This window comes from Echiichthys vipera (assembly GCF_963691815.1).
Source record: "Echiichthys vipera genome assembly, chromosome: 14".
Lineage (NCBI taxonomy): Eukaryota > Metazoa > Chordata > Actinopteri > Perciformes > Trachinidae > Echiichthys > Echiichthys vipera.
In genome coordinates this window covers 1,043,194-1,056,639 of record NC_139839.1, presented here as the reverse complement: position 1 = coordinate 1,056,639, position 13,446 = coordinate 1,043,194, and the positions used below count along the sequence as shown (strand labels likewise).

Genomic DNA, 13,446 nt, shown 5'->3' with positions numbered 1-13,446 from the left:
TTAAAAAAGAGGTTGAGAGATATCGGTGACTTTTGTTCCCGTGGTGTGAAGCTCCCAGTCAGACAGCTGCTGCACGAACCCCGTGTTTGGCCTCATGTGGGGTTTACATTTCAGCATGTGCTTCCAAGCCTCCTGCAAAAGAGTCACGCCAACAGCATTACAAAGTGTAGTTGTTCTGTTTCATAAACGCATGCTTCCTTTCCATCATCAATCTCATGCCTGTTTTAAAAGAGTAGTTTTTGTTCTTATTTGCTTTGTTGTCAAGAGTCAGGTGAATAGATTGACGCTGCTCTACGACATATTTTATTTTCACACCTAAGTCTTGGCACAACGAGAACATTATAACCGTGTGGGATACAATTACTGAACTTTAAAGTTGTGGAGTTGCGATCAAAATGAAGACCAAGCTAGGTACGAAGGTAGGAAGTAGGGAAAGGACTGCTGCAACACCACTTTACAGCCCTGGCCCAGATGTGGCTAACACTGATAGCTCAGGGCAGTACGGTGAAGACATTCAAAGGTCTTTTTTAACCACTAATGCTGCTGAAAATAACAGCAAACCTCTGCAGCAGCATGAGAAGAGTCCCTACACACAAAACAAAGCACCAATGGGCTCCTTCCTTTGGGATTGACTTTGCTAATCCACTTGAATGGACTTTACTATGAGAGGAGCTGGTACAGGGGCCAGTAGGTAAGTCTTTAAAACACTCTTTTTTGTAAACTCCCAGTTCACTAACTACGTTGAAGGTGCTTTGTTTTCTGTGTAGGGACTCTTCTCATGTGTGTGTGTGTGTGTGTGTGTGTGTGTAGGGACTCTTCTCATGCTGCTGCAGAGGTTTGCTGTTATCTTCAGCAGCATTAGTGGTTAAAAAAGACGTTTGAATGCCTTCACCGTACTGCCCCGAGCTAATCAGTGTTAGCCACGTCCGGCCGTTAGCGACTCTACCGGATTTCTCTGCTAATATTTGTTACACGAATAACACAAATCTTATGTGATGTATGTACGTGCCGAAAAAGACCATAGGATGATTTTGGGTGATTTTAAAACTTACTTATTAACACGATGCAGCTGCTTTATTTCTCCCAGTTCCAACACGATGCTGACTAGCTGCATGTTTTGACTCTCATCCTCTACTTATTAACTAGGACTACAATGTGCACGCCACACACTGCATTCTGCAAACTAAATGACCCCCACTTGCCTCCAGTGTGTGTTTGAGGTGGTGCATGAGAAAGGCGATGGTGAGGGCGCTGCAGCGGCTTCTGCCCTGCCTGGAAACGATCAGCACCCGAGAGCCCGCGTCGATGTGTGAACCTGGAAACAAGAAGATAAATGTCTTATTTCAGGGAACGACCTCTCGCACTACCAAGCCAATCCATCTAAGAGAATCTATATTTATTAGAAAATGTATTTAAGCTTTATGTAAGTTAATTTCCTGTTAAAGTGCCACTTACCAATTAGACCACAAATCCTCTCGAAGCTTGAATATAAATCAGACACCACTGAGTCGGCCACAGGGACGTTAACGATAGTCTGCTTCCCCTTCGTGGATCTACATCAAAAATAAATTCAGAACTAGTTCAACAGGGATGACACTCAGAGTTTCCCCTCAGGACCTTCCCTCTGTCTTACTCCAGAGTGTTACTCTGTGAGAGGATGACCACAACGCTGATCTTCAGGTCTCTGAGGATGCTGGGGTCTGTGCCTTGGGTCTGGTCGCCCATGTACAGCAGTCCTGCTATGATCTCCACCGGGTACGTCTTCAGGTTTTCCAGCTCCTGACACAAAGACGTGGTATTGTGATTGACTTACTTATATTGTCTGGGATGTTTAAGAGCAAGGCTGGATTAAGATTCAAGATTCAAGGAGCTTTATTTATCCTGAGGGAAATGATTGTGCAACAGTTTCAATACAAAGATGGGAAAGGGTCAGAGTAACAATAAGCTAATACCATGATGGTGTGGAGGATTTTCTCCGTCCTTAAAAAAGGGTACAGAGCTGAGAACCTCTGAAAGCCTCCTCTCACCACATGGACTGGACAGAGGCTGGCTTTAGCGAAGGCCTGGGCACATTCAACACCTCTGCCTGCAAACACAGCCACAAGCCAACTGATAAACACCCATTTACACATTTATGGCTGAGATGTTATATTGGGAGCATTGTCTAAAAAGGATACAGACTTTCTAACACTTCAGATGCTCCAGTGAAGAAGCTGTGTGTTGTATATCAGATTACCTTGTTCCTGTAAACAGCTGGTGTTGCTGTCATAGACCACCACATGCTGCATGCTGTCCACCTCCACAGCCTCTGGCAGGAGGAACGTGCCCTCTGAGTCCTGCAAAGAGTTCAACACAAAGTGCTGATATTTCTCTCATCTCATATCTCATCTCATCTTCAACCACTTATCGCTGGGGCAGCAGCTCCAGCAGGGACCCCAAACTTCCCTTTCCCGGGCCACATTAACCAGCTCTAACAGGGGGATCCTGAGGCGTTCCCAGGCCAGTGTGGAGATCTAATCTCTCCACCTGGTCCTGGGTCTTCCCCGAGGCCCCCTCCCAGCTGGACGTGCCTGGAACACCTCCCTAGGGAGGCGCCCAGGGTTCATCCTTACCAGATGATCCTGAACCACCTCAACTGGCTCCTTTCAACACAAAGGAGCAGCGGCTCTACTCCGAGTTCCTCACGGATGCTGAACTTCTCCCCCTCTCTCTGATATTTGACACAACAAAATAATTCTACAAGACGAAGGAACGATGAAGCTGCAGTGCAAGGGTTGCTTGATTGTTTAGATCTACATAATGAGACGCATGAGACAAAAAGATCATAGTAGCATCAAAATAAATAAAGGAAATAAGGAAAATGTGTATCCTCTAATCACTAATACATGCAGGATTCAAGAGCTACTTTCAACAGCTACTTTCAAGAGCGCTCTTATGTTTAGCTACTCCATTTCTGCGTTTTTGCTGGACAGACAGGCATGGATCATAAAACAGTGGATACATTGACATCTGTACCGTTTTGATATGTTTAGCTGTGACGATGTGACTCCTTCTGTAATCTTGGGCTTCCCGAGCATCTAGAAAAGAGACACAAACAAATACAAGTGAAGTGGAATTAAAGCAGAACAATGACACAAGTCAAACTGACATCTCCTTCTTGACTGATCTCTTACCAGTCAAACAGAGGTAGTTGACCTCTGCCAGCCTGGACACACGGCGGCTGCGGTTCAGGAGGTTAAAGAGCTCAAAGGGCTCACACAAGAGGATGTCAGCCATCGCTCTGAGGGAGGAGAGGAGCAGTTTGTCTGACTCCACTCAGCTGTGTTCAAAGAGCAGGGTTGCTGTTTTTTTGTGGTTCTGTTGCTAAGCAACTCTTCAGAGCCTTAAAGTCACAGCTGTCCATTTCTTCACCATGTGAATTAATAATAATCGTTTATCCACAGGTCAGGAAGGGACCTCTTCTTCTTCTTCTTCTTCTTCTTCCTCTTCTTCTTCTTCTTCTTCTTCTTCTTCTTCTTCTTCTTCTTCTTCTTCTTCCTGTTATTCTTCTTCTTCTTCTTCTTCTTCTTCTTCCTGTTATTCTTCTTCTTCTTCTTCTTGTTCTTGTTCTTGTTGTTGTTGTTGTTGTTGTTCTTCTTCTTCTGTTTCTTTTTCTGTTCTTCTTCTTCTTCTTCTTCTTCTTCCTCTTCTTGTTGTTGTTGTTCTTCTTCTGTTTCTTTTTCTGTTTCTTCTTCTTCTTCTTCTGTTCTTCTGTTTCTTCTTCTTCTTGTTCTTCTTGTTCTTCTTCTTCTTCCTCTTCTTGTTGTTGTTCTTCTTCTTCTGTTTCTTTTTCTGTTTCTTCTTCTTCTTCTTCTGTTCTTCTTCTTCTTCTTCTTCTTCATCATCCCAGTTACTCAGTCCATGGGATGTCTTTAAATATCTTGTTTTGTCCAAAACCCAAAGAGATTCCCTTTAATATGATATAAAACACATAAAAGCATGAAATCTCCATGTTTAAGAGGCTGAAAAGAGGATTTTTCTGCAACATTTTTGCATGAAAACAACTTTAATGAATAGTTTTCTCTTGATTAATTGTTGCCAGTCTATGTTGTTACTATGGAGGATCATGGTCCCCAGAGGATGACGGCTAATAATCATGCTTGACCCCCCTGACCTTTCCTCTTGGAGCGGGACAAAATTTGCCTTTTAGCCTCAATACACTTAAAATCTAACAGATTTATAGATATTCATGGTCCCCAGATGATTAACCCCGGACCAGCTTGTACACTGGCAATTCAAAAAACTGGTATTACATCATGGTATTTCCCCTGGAGACACTCTTATTGAAACACTGACTCCAGCGAGGTTAAAGCTTTTGTTCAGTTATTGTTGTAATAAATGTACAGAACGGACATCCACACACACACACACACACACACACACACACACACACTTTTGTCCTGCTGCTACAGTGGCGTTTGAGAACAACATGTACTCAGTCCCAGCAGAGCCTGAATGAGCGACTGTGTTCTCCGTCCTGCCCCGAGTCACAAATCATGCTGGTTGTCTGGGAGGAAAACAAAGCTCCAGACCCAAAATGAAGGCAGAGCATGAGGCTCCTTCAAAAGCTAAAAGCATTGCACAGATTTTATTGCTCATGTGTTTCGCTTTCTTCAATTCGGGTACGTCACATTTTCTACTTTACCTTTTTGTGTTAAAGTTAGATTACAATTACAAACGATGGTCGATGCTTGTTTATGTTTTGTGTCGATTTTGTACACTGTTACGCATAAGTAACAGCTGATCAGTGAAGTTTAGTTTATGTTTGTTGGCGTCAGCATGAGGGAAGCAAACACATTTGAAATTAGGCTTATAGTTGATTTTTCTAATTTGTGCTGCTCCACCACCAACTATAGAAATTAACAGTCATGATTCCAGTATAATATACCACCAGAGGCGGCTCTGCTTCCACAACACTCAACAGAAAAAAGGAGCCAGCTATGTTGTTTTAAGAGTAGCAGATTAAATACAAATGAAGGTTGTAAGCAGTTCAAGTTTCAAAACAGATATCTCCATTTTTCCTCTTCTGTTGTGCAAACCAGGAAGTGCAGAGGAAGCAGGTTAAATGGGGAGGCGTTGGCACTGGTGTAAGGCAGGGAGGAATCTTGTCAATCAATCTATTTCATTTCATATATACGTCGATGATATGTCCATCCAGCTGAGAGCATGTGACACAGGGTGTATGCTGGTGAAATGCTCGTGAACCATCTCATGTATGCAGACGATCTGGTCATTATTAGTCCAAGTAGTGCTGGTTATCACTTATCGCTTCTTATCACTTATCTAGTTTGTACTTATTTTATTTCAATCTGCTGCTAAACTGCACGCTGCTAATGTTGTATGTTGTATAAACCTGTGTTTAACCACAATGTCTGTTGCACTCTGACACACTTAGTTCATAGCTTGATTTATTTGATGTCAGCTTTATTTTGATTTATGTTTTTATGCTTATTGTTACTCTGATCCTTTCCCACCTTTGTATTGAAACTGTTGCACAATCGTTTCCTTCGGGATAAATAAAGCTTCTTGAATCTTGGATATCTGCACTGAGTATGGAATTAACATGATATTAAATATAATGCAAACAGAAGTGTTGTTTTAATAGGTTGAACCAAGCAGGATTCAAACTGTCTGGCAAATTCTTGAGATGCGTAAAAGGACCAAATATCTTGGACATGTTATAAATGATCATTTGAGGGATGATGATAATGATGATGATGATAATGATGATGATGATGATGTGTACAGACAATGCTGCACACTGTACGCCGGGGCCAACAGTGTTACGCGCACGTTCAGCTTCTGTTCAACACAGGTGAAGGGAGCCCTGTTCAAAGCATATTGTACACCTCTTTAAACGGCGCAGTTATGCTCAAGCTACAAAAACTCCATCATGCAGAGGCTGCAAGTTGCATCTTTTTAAAATACCCAGTGTGCCAGACAGATGTCCGTCGCTGCAGGAGTGAGCACAGCCTGTGTACTTGTAAGAAATCTTATGTTTAAGTTTCGGAAATTTATGGAGGAATCTGGGAAAAGCATCAATATTGTTCCTGTAAATCCCACTCTGAGTTGTTATCGCTGTACTTCCAGCCTGAGGAGGACCTGGCTGAAATGTTTCTATATAAACAGACTTTTTATATTTTGTATTGTACTTGTCCTGTGCTATTTAGGGACTTTTAGTCTGAAATAAAGCTTTTTATATCATATCATATCAGTCAAACTGGTTTAATCTGATAAGATATCTGTTGTTATTGTCATAAATACAGTTTTTTTTTAGGAATATCAATCAAACCAGTGTTCGTTTATTCATCTGTTTCTGCAAAAACTCTTCAAATACATATAGAACATGCACAGGGTTTGACACAGCATGATGTAAGCAGAGGTCCGTGGTTGCAGTGTTGTGTATCATATTGCACAATGTCAGTTAAACATTATACAAACACTGTCGACATCACAAAGGTACATTTGTTGTTGTGGTATTGGATGACGTTAGACTGTGTGGGTGCTTTTACAGTCTTGTGCCCACCCTTTGTAAGTAATACAGTAATTGTGCCTTCAGGCTGACTCAGAACCAGCGTTTTCAGATGCTCAGTTATTTTCAGCTGTGGCCGGGTCTCATCACTGACCTGCTATTGTTGCGGGGGGGGGGGGGGGGGGGGCAGCGGAGTCACTGAGCTGCTCTGTTTCTGCAGAGCTAGCATGGCATCTGGATTGCTCCCAGTGCTCTTTTCATGAACTGCCAAGAAGGAAATTCTGAACAAACAATCCCCACTTTTGTTGGCTCATGCCGGCCCATCCCAAGGACTGACAGCTGTTCCCATGGTGACGTGGACCTGCCATGCAAGCTGGGTCCAGTATACAGCAGGGACGGGGCGTGGTGCCCGCACGAGTGATTACTGACATTATGGCACATATTTTATCTTGATTTTTATATTTGTTATGTTACTATTTTATATTTTATTTTGCTATTTTATAAATGTATATTTTATTTGACTATTTTATATTTTATTTGACTATTTTATATTTTATTTGACTATTTTATTTTAATATTTTATATATTTATATATTTTTTTACTATTTTATATTGCTATCTTATATATATATATATATATATATTTTTTTTTTTTTAATTTATTTTACTATTTTATATATTTATATTTTATTTTACTATTTTATATATTTATATTTTATTTGACTATTCTATTTTGCTATCTTATATAAATATATATATATATATTTTTTTTTTTTTAATTTATTTTACTATTTTATATTTTATTTGACTATTTTATTTTGCTATCTTATATATAAATATTTTATTTCACTACTTTATTTTGCTATTTTATATATTTAAATGTTATTTTACTATTTTATATATTTAAATGTTATTTTATATATCTCATTTTTCTATTTTATATCTTATATTTATTTAACTATTTTAGATTTTAGATTTATTTTACTATTTTATATTTATGTGTGCAAGAACTACTGTTAAAGCTATTTCAGTAGACAGCCAGGTTTCCCTGACCTACATTAAAATACTATTAGATGATTCACTGTACACAACAATATGTAAATTAGTCAGTATCTAAAGTTTCAATATGTAAATGAGACATTATCTAATAATCAAACATGTAAATGAGACATTATCTTATTGTTAACATGTAAATAACCCATTCTCTAATGTTTCATGTGTTAACGAGTCATTATCTAGTGTTTAAATATGTGAATGAGACATTACATCATGTTTAAATATGTAAGATAAATGTGAATTATTATTAAACTTGCAGAAGTGCTATATTGGATGGTGTGGAAATGTTAAATGTAAGGCAGGAGCCTCTCTTCTGTGTTCCTCTGCAGACGGGGTGCTGGCGGTGAACATGACCATCCCCAACACCCTCATTAGAGGGACGGCAGGTGGGGAGGCCCTGCTCTCTGTCCGCTACAGCAGCTTCAGCCTCGACCTGCCAGTCATCAAGTGGCAGCTCAAGAGGGAAAAGTCTGTCACTGTGGTCCAGTCGATTGGGACTGACATCATCGGGACCCTGAGGCCAGAGTATCGTGACCGCATCCTGGTATTTGAGAACGGGACGCTGCTTCTCCACAACCTCAGACTCACCGACGATGGGACTTACGACGTGGAGATCTCCATCACGGACGACAGCTTCACTGGAGAGGGCAGCATCACGCTCACTGTGGACGGTAAGGAAAGAAGCTCCACAGGTCAAATGGATCTCAGGGTAAAATCACACCTTTTTATCTTTACTCTATTTTCTTCACCATGCTGCACGATGAGTTCCCTCTCATGCTCAGAGAAAAAGCTTGAGAGCCCGTGGGATCCTGCAGAGCTGCAATCCTCTGCTCTGTATTCAGGAGTGGAGGCTGGTTGATGGCAGCTTCCAGATACACTTGTTAGTTTGATGCCCTCATAGTGAGACCCCAGATTACCTCATAGACAGTGGCGGCTGGTCTAAACAACAAAAATAAAAATATAAAACAACATAAAACAATCTTGGTTCCCACCCTCACCTGTGGTCATGGAAGCTGAGTCATGATCCAAAGAACCAGGTCGCGGGTCCAAGCGTGTGAACTGTGTTTCCCCAGGAGGGGGTCTGGAGTCTCCCTGAGAGAGAGGGGGAGAAGTTCAGCATCCGTGAGGAACTCGGAGTAGAGCCGCTGCTCCTTTGCGTTGAAAGGAGCCAGTTGAGGTGGTTCAGGATCATCTGGTAAGGATGAACCCTGGGCGCCTCCCTAGGGAGGTGTTCCAGGCACGTCCAGCTGGGAGGAGGCCTCGGGGAAGACCCAGGACCAGGTGGAGAGATTAGATCTCCACACTGGCCTGGGAACGCCTCAGGATCCCCCAGTTAGAGCTGGTTAATGTGGCCCGGGAAAGGGAAGTTGGGGGTCCCCTGCTAAAGCTGCTGCCCCCCCGTGATCAAATGTCTTTATGTGACGCGTAGGGACTGAGAATGTGGGCATTGAACGAAACACAAAGCCACGTGAAAGGTTTCTTTTTTAAAAACACACAGAGCCATCAGCATATTTCCGTTCTGTTGTCTATTTAAATATCTACTGTTGTCTACATCCAGAGTCCATATCCAGGCCCTACATCCACGTGGAGTCTCCGTCCGTGCTGGAGCTCAGCGAAAACGTCATCCTCAACTGCTCCCATGACAACGGAACCAGGACCACGTACAGGTGGTTCAAGGGCGGAAAGCCGCTGACAAATGCGACGAGGTTCATGTTGTCACCCGACCAGAAGTTCTTGACCATTGCACGGGTGTTGATGGCAGATGATGACACCTACAGCTGCACGGTGGAGAACCCCGTGGGCAACATGACCAGCCAGCCCATCAGACTGACCGTCTACAGTAAGTGATGCTGTCTTACAGTGTTATTCCGGCGCAAAAGCATCCCATGCTCTTTTTCGGCATGAATATACATCAAATAAGCCATCAAGGCAGTTTTTCATTGATCACCTATTAACAGAAAATTCCTGGAGAGTCGCTAACAGCCGGACGTAGCTAACACTGATTAGCTCGGGGCGGTGCGCTGAACGCATCCAAAACATCTTTTTTAACCACTAATACTGCTCAAAATAACACCAAACCTAGTACCTACACATAAAACGTAGCATCAGCAACGTAGTTAGTGAACCCGGAGTTTATTAAAAGAGTGTTTGAAAGACTTACCTACTGGCCCCTGTACCAGCTCCTCTCATAGTAAAATCCATTCAAGTCGATTACCAAAGTCAATCCAAAAGGAAGGAGCCCATTGGTGCTTTGTTTAGGGATCGATCGCCTCTTCCAATCTATTTTGCGGGCATGGAAAAAAGTGTCCAGTACGGTGCGGTTGATGAGGGGCGGGGAATCCTACATAGCAATCACACAGCGTGTTGCAGTATTCAATGACACCAGGCCACGGCGAAAAATGTCACAAATGCCCATGGGCTCACAGTACCCACGGGCGCATCAAGACTGCTCGACCTCCTCCGCAGGCTGTTCTCCCATCCTCCAACTCCTTCCATCCTGTTCCTGCGCCTCTTCCTCTGTGTATTCTGGCTTAACAGCTATGGGCGCCCATCAATATCGTAGAGGTCATCCGTTGACATCTGTTGACTCAGCCATTTTGGTTCCTATGTGTGAGTGTTCAATCTTGCCGTCTAACGTGACCACTCACCTATAGTGAGCTAACGCTACCTGTAGTCCATAGCCTGTAGCCTTATTGTGGCGTTGACCTCTAGTGGCCGTAGTAATTATGGCGGTAAGCAAAGGAGGAAGTCATGTCACGTTGTATAAAGAGAAAGTCTGGGGAGGGAGGAGTTCGAGGTGCATGGATGGGTCCAACAAACAGGAGACCAGTTTGTGCCCCGTGTGAAACCAAAAGGCAACATTTACTTATTTTAATGTGGAAAGAACATCATGCGGCGTTACGTAGGGGTTCAGGGAGGGGATGGCTTATCGTCTGGGGACCACGCATCAAATAGATGCTGAGATATTTCAATTAGTGAAGAGTTATCCCTGCTGTTATACCTGTATGTGCCCCTTTTGTTCATTTACTGTAATTTAATTTGCTTAATCATATTGGGGGCGGCAGCAGCTCAGTCCATAGGTGACTTGGCTGGGAATCGTAAGGTTGCTGTCAAGTCCCTGTGTGGAGCATGTATGGCGCGTGGACTGGTGGCCGGAGAGGTGCCAGGTCATCTCCTGGGCACTGCCAAGGTGCTGTTGAGCAAGGCACCGAACCCCCAACTGCTCGGGGCGCTGGTCACTGGCAGCCCCCTCGCTTTAACATCTCTCCTAATGCATGTATAAAGGTCCTGTTTGTGCATGTGTGTATTTCGGGCCTGTGTGTGTAACATGATTAATAATAAGAGTGAAAAAATAACATTTCCCCGTTGCGAGATAAATAAGGTAATTCTTCTTCTTCTTCTTCTATGCTACCAGGAAGAAGTTCCCTCTATATCATCCTCTCCACGGGGGGCATCTTCCTCCTCATCACCTTGGTAACAGTATGTGCCTGCTGGACGCCTTCCAAAAAGTAAGGATTGCTAACAAGCTTTTAAACCAAACCTTACTTGGCACAATACTGATTTAAAGAAAGGCAGCTCTGGAGTGCAGATAAACAAACATTGAAACCTTTTTTTTTTTTTTTTTAGGAAGAAACATCCAGCTAGAAAGCCTCACTCCAGGCTGTACGACCACGCCGATCACATATCAATAACCTCCACAGGTGTAGTATCGTTGTATAATCTCCAACCATGATGGCAGCTCATCAGGCAATGTGTGTAGGTATGTTCACAATGTGTACGAATGACAGGCCACTGTTTTGTGCTTTGCCACAGATGATGCTCTTCCAAAGCGGCCCGAGCATAACGGAGTAAATGCTGTCACTTCACTTTACATCCTGCAGCAAAAGGTAACTCTCCTTAACGCTTCCACGGAGCGATCTCAGTGACCTCAGGCATATTCCACACGTACACAGGGAGCTTTATATTTATATTTACAGATGCATATTTATGTGTTTTGGCTTCTTGTCACTGAAAACGGACCTTTTGGAAAACTCGTTCCAGGGTGAAGAAAGTCGGTTCTTAGTTAAACCAAACGTCAGAGAATGCACCGTCATCTCCTTTGAGAGGCATTTTGTGCAATGTTGGATATGTCAGAAAGATAATGCTGGTTCTAACCCTTAAATAGGCTTTTTTACATGTTTACACTTAAATGAACAGTTACTCTTCCACTGTATTGAAGATCAGAGACATCCAACTGCGCTATAGAGCGATTGATGCACCTTTGCAGCCAGGTAGCCTTCCAGTAGCAGCTTTTTTCTTCAGGCTGCAGACTGACCAACATGGCTCCCTAGGGTTAGGATCAGTCTCAGAAACCATCGGCTAACTTTCTGACGACAATTTAACCCCAACGGCTAATATTTCCGGCTTTCCAGTGCAGCCAGCGTAGTACCCTGGCCGAGGCTTCCTCTTCAGAGCAGCGGTTATTGTTTATGGAAAAGACATTTTCAAAAACTAGCATTTGAGCAAATCACAAATGTGCCCACGTGATGACGATACAAGGGCCTGGACATTGATCGAATAGTGAGAATAAGATGAGATTTAACAGCGTTGTCACATCAACTTTATAAACAGATATCTGCATAGGAATTCTAAATCCCGTCCTGTTGCCTACAGATCAGGAGCCGCACTCACAGAACATTTGATCTTGGCGCTAAGAGTTCTGCTTAGGAGCACTAGAAGGTTTTAGTTCAGAGTCATTTCTTCAAACCAACCAACCAAAGCCTGTGAGACCAACTTTTGACTCCTAAGATAAGACTAGAGGGCGGGGTTGACCTCGTTGCTATGGATGACATCATGTCTTTTCCACAGAATAAATCACATTTTACCAACTTTATTTGGATAATTATGAGCAGAGACTGTATTTGTTTCGCAGGATCCCTCCATGGACGACTCATCCAGCAACAGCATTGGATCTCCTGAGTTCGACAACCCGCCGAGCTACACCAGTTCCCCCAACTACAGCGGCTCTTTCACACAGTCTAACGGGTCCCCTGCCCGCTCCTCCCTCAAACACACCTGAAACCACACCACCTCTGTTTTTAAACTCTCCACATCTCAACAGGTGGGAGCTCAGAGCGTCCGACCGTGTACCGCTCCTGACTCTCTGGACGACAGCTTCCTGCACATCGGCCCTGCAGTTTGGGACAGATCTGAAAACTGTTCTCTTGGGGCTTTACAATAATGTCATTAGTGCCACTTTCCTATTAAACTGTAACGTGAACATGCGTTTCTGTTGAGGTTAGAAGCACAGCCTGCAGAGGGATAGAACTGCAGCGTGACATCAGACAGGATATGAAACTTTGAAGGCTCTGTTTAAGTTTGACACTTTCTGTTTTTGTGTTTTGGGAGCTGGCACGGAGTCAGAGGGGAGGTCGGTGAGATGCACCTGTCGAACTGCGGTGTGATAAAAAAAACGCCTCTAGTTCTTTATTGTCAATTTAAAACCATCACCAAAGCAAGATGAGGTTTGTTGTTAATGTTAAAATATATCCATCTAAAGTTAAACCCTCAGACTTGCAACTCTCTTTTACGGTGTTGTGTGATGTTTTCTGTGGTTTTTATCGTATTTCAGTCATAATAGATAATTAAATAGCATTTTCAGTGAAAGGAGAGACACAGCCATTTTGGTGGAGGGTCAATTTTATACAAACTTTAATAAAAATGTGAAATACGTCTCAAGTTTCTTGTATTATTGTCACCGTTCTCCTTGAGTCTGTACGTCAAGGTAGAGAATACACCAGGGACGTTTGTCCATTAGAATAATTTATTTTTATAAACTTAACTTTGTGAAAGAACAACAAAAAAGAAATGTACAAGAAATAAATGAGACATTTGTTTTA

The 13,446-nt window shown here is 42.7% G+C and overlaps 2 protein-coding genes across 2 annotated transcripts; one reads left to right on the top strand and one right to left on the bottom strand.

Annotated features, from left to right (window-relative positions):
- On the bottom strand, positions 1-3,276 carry styxl1 (serine/threonine/tyrosine interacting-like 1; the record flags this gene model as incomplete). Its single annotated transcript, XM_083926619.1, has 8 exons — positions 1-132; positions 1,203-1,315; positions 1,456-1,553; positions 1,634-1,779; positions 1,953-2,086; positions 2,237-2,336; positions 3,016-3,077; positions 3,174-3,276. 8 exons carry the CDS (start codon positions 3,274-3,276, stop codon positions 1-3), a joined length of 888 nt encoding a protein of 295 aa, XP_083782745.1.
- A 1,234-nt stretch (positions 3,277-4,510) lies between these two features.
- Positions 4,511-12,711, top strand: LOC310957036 (hepatic and glial cell adhesion molecule-like). The gene is made up of 7 exons (XM_083927446.1): positions 4,511-4,661; positions 7,897-8,238; positions 9,126-9,407; positions 10,983-11,076; positions 11,195-11,268; positions 11,381-11,454; positions 12,480-12,711. Exons 1-7 carry the CDS (start codon positions 4,577-4,579, stop codon positions 12,624-12,626), a joined length of 1,098 nt encoding a protein of 365 aa, XP_083783572.1. The 5' UTR covers positions 4,511-4,576; the 3' UTR covers positions 12,627-12,711.
- Positions 12,712-13,446: the final 735 nt, after the last annotated feature.

Excerpts from the sequence above, each read along its gene's own strand:
- LOC310957036 (XM_083927446.1), top strand. The coding sequence starts at position 4,577 with ATGAAGGCAGAGCATGAGGCTCCTTCAAAAGCTAAAAGCATTGCACAG. Across the intron at positions 4,662-7,896 it reads TTTCGCTTTCTTCAATTCGG|ACGGGGTGCTGGCGGTGAAC; the intron begins GTACGTCACATT and ends GTTCCTCTGCAG. Across the intron at positions 11,269-11,380 it reads CATATCAATAACCTCCACAG|ATGATGCTCTTCCAAAGCGG; the intron begins GTGTAGTATCGT and ends GCTTTGCCACAG.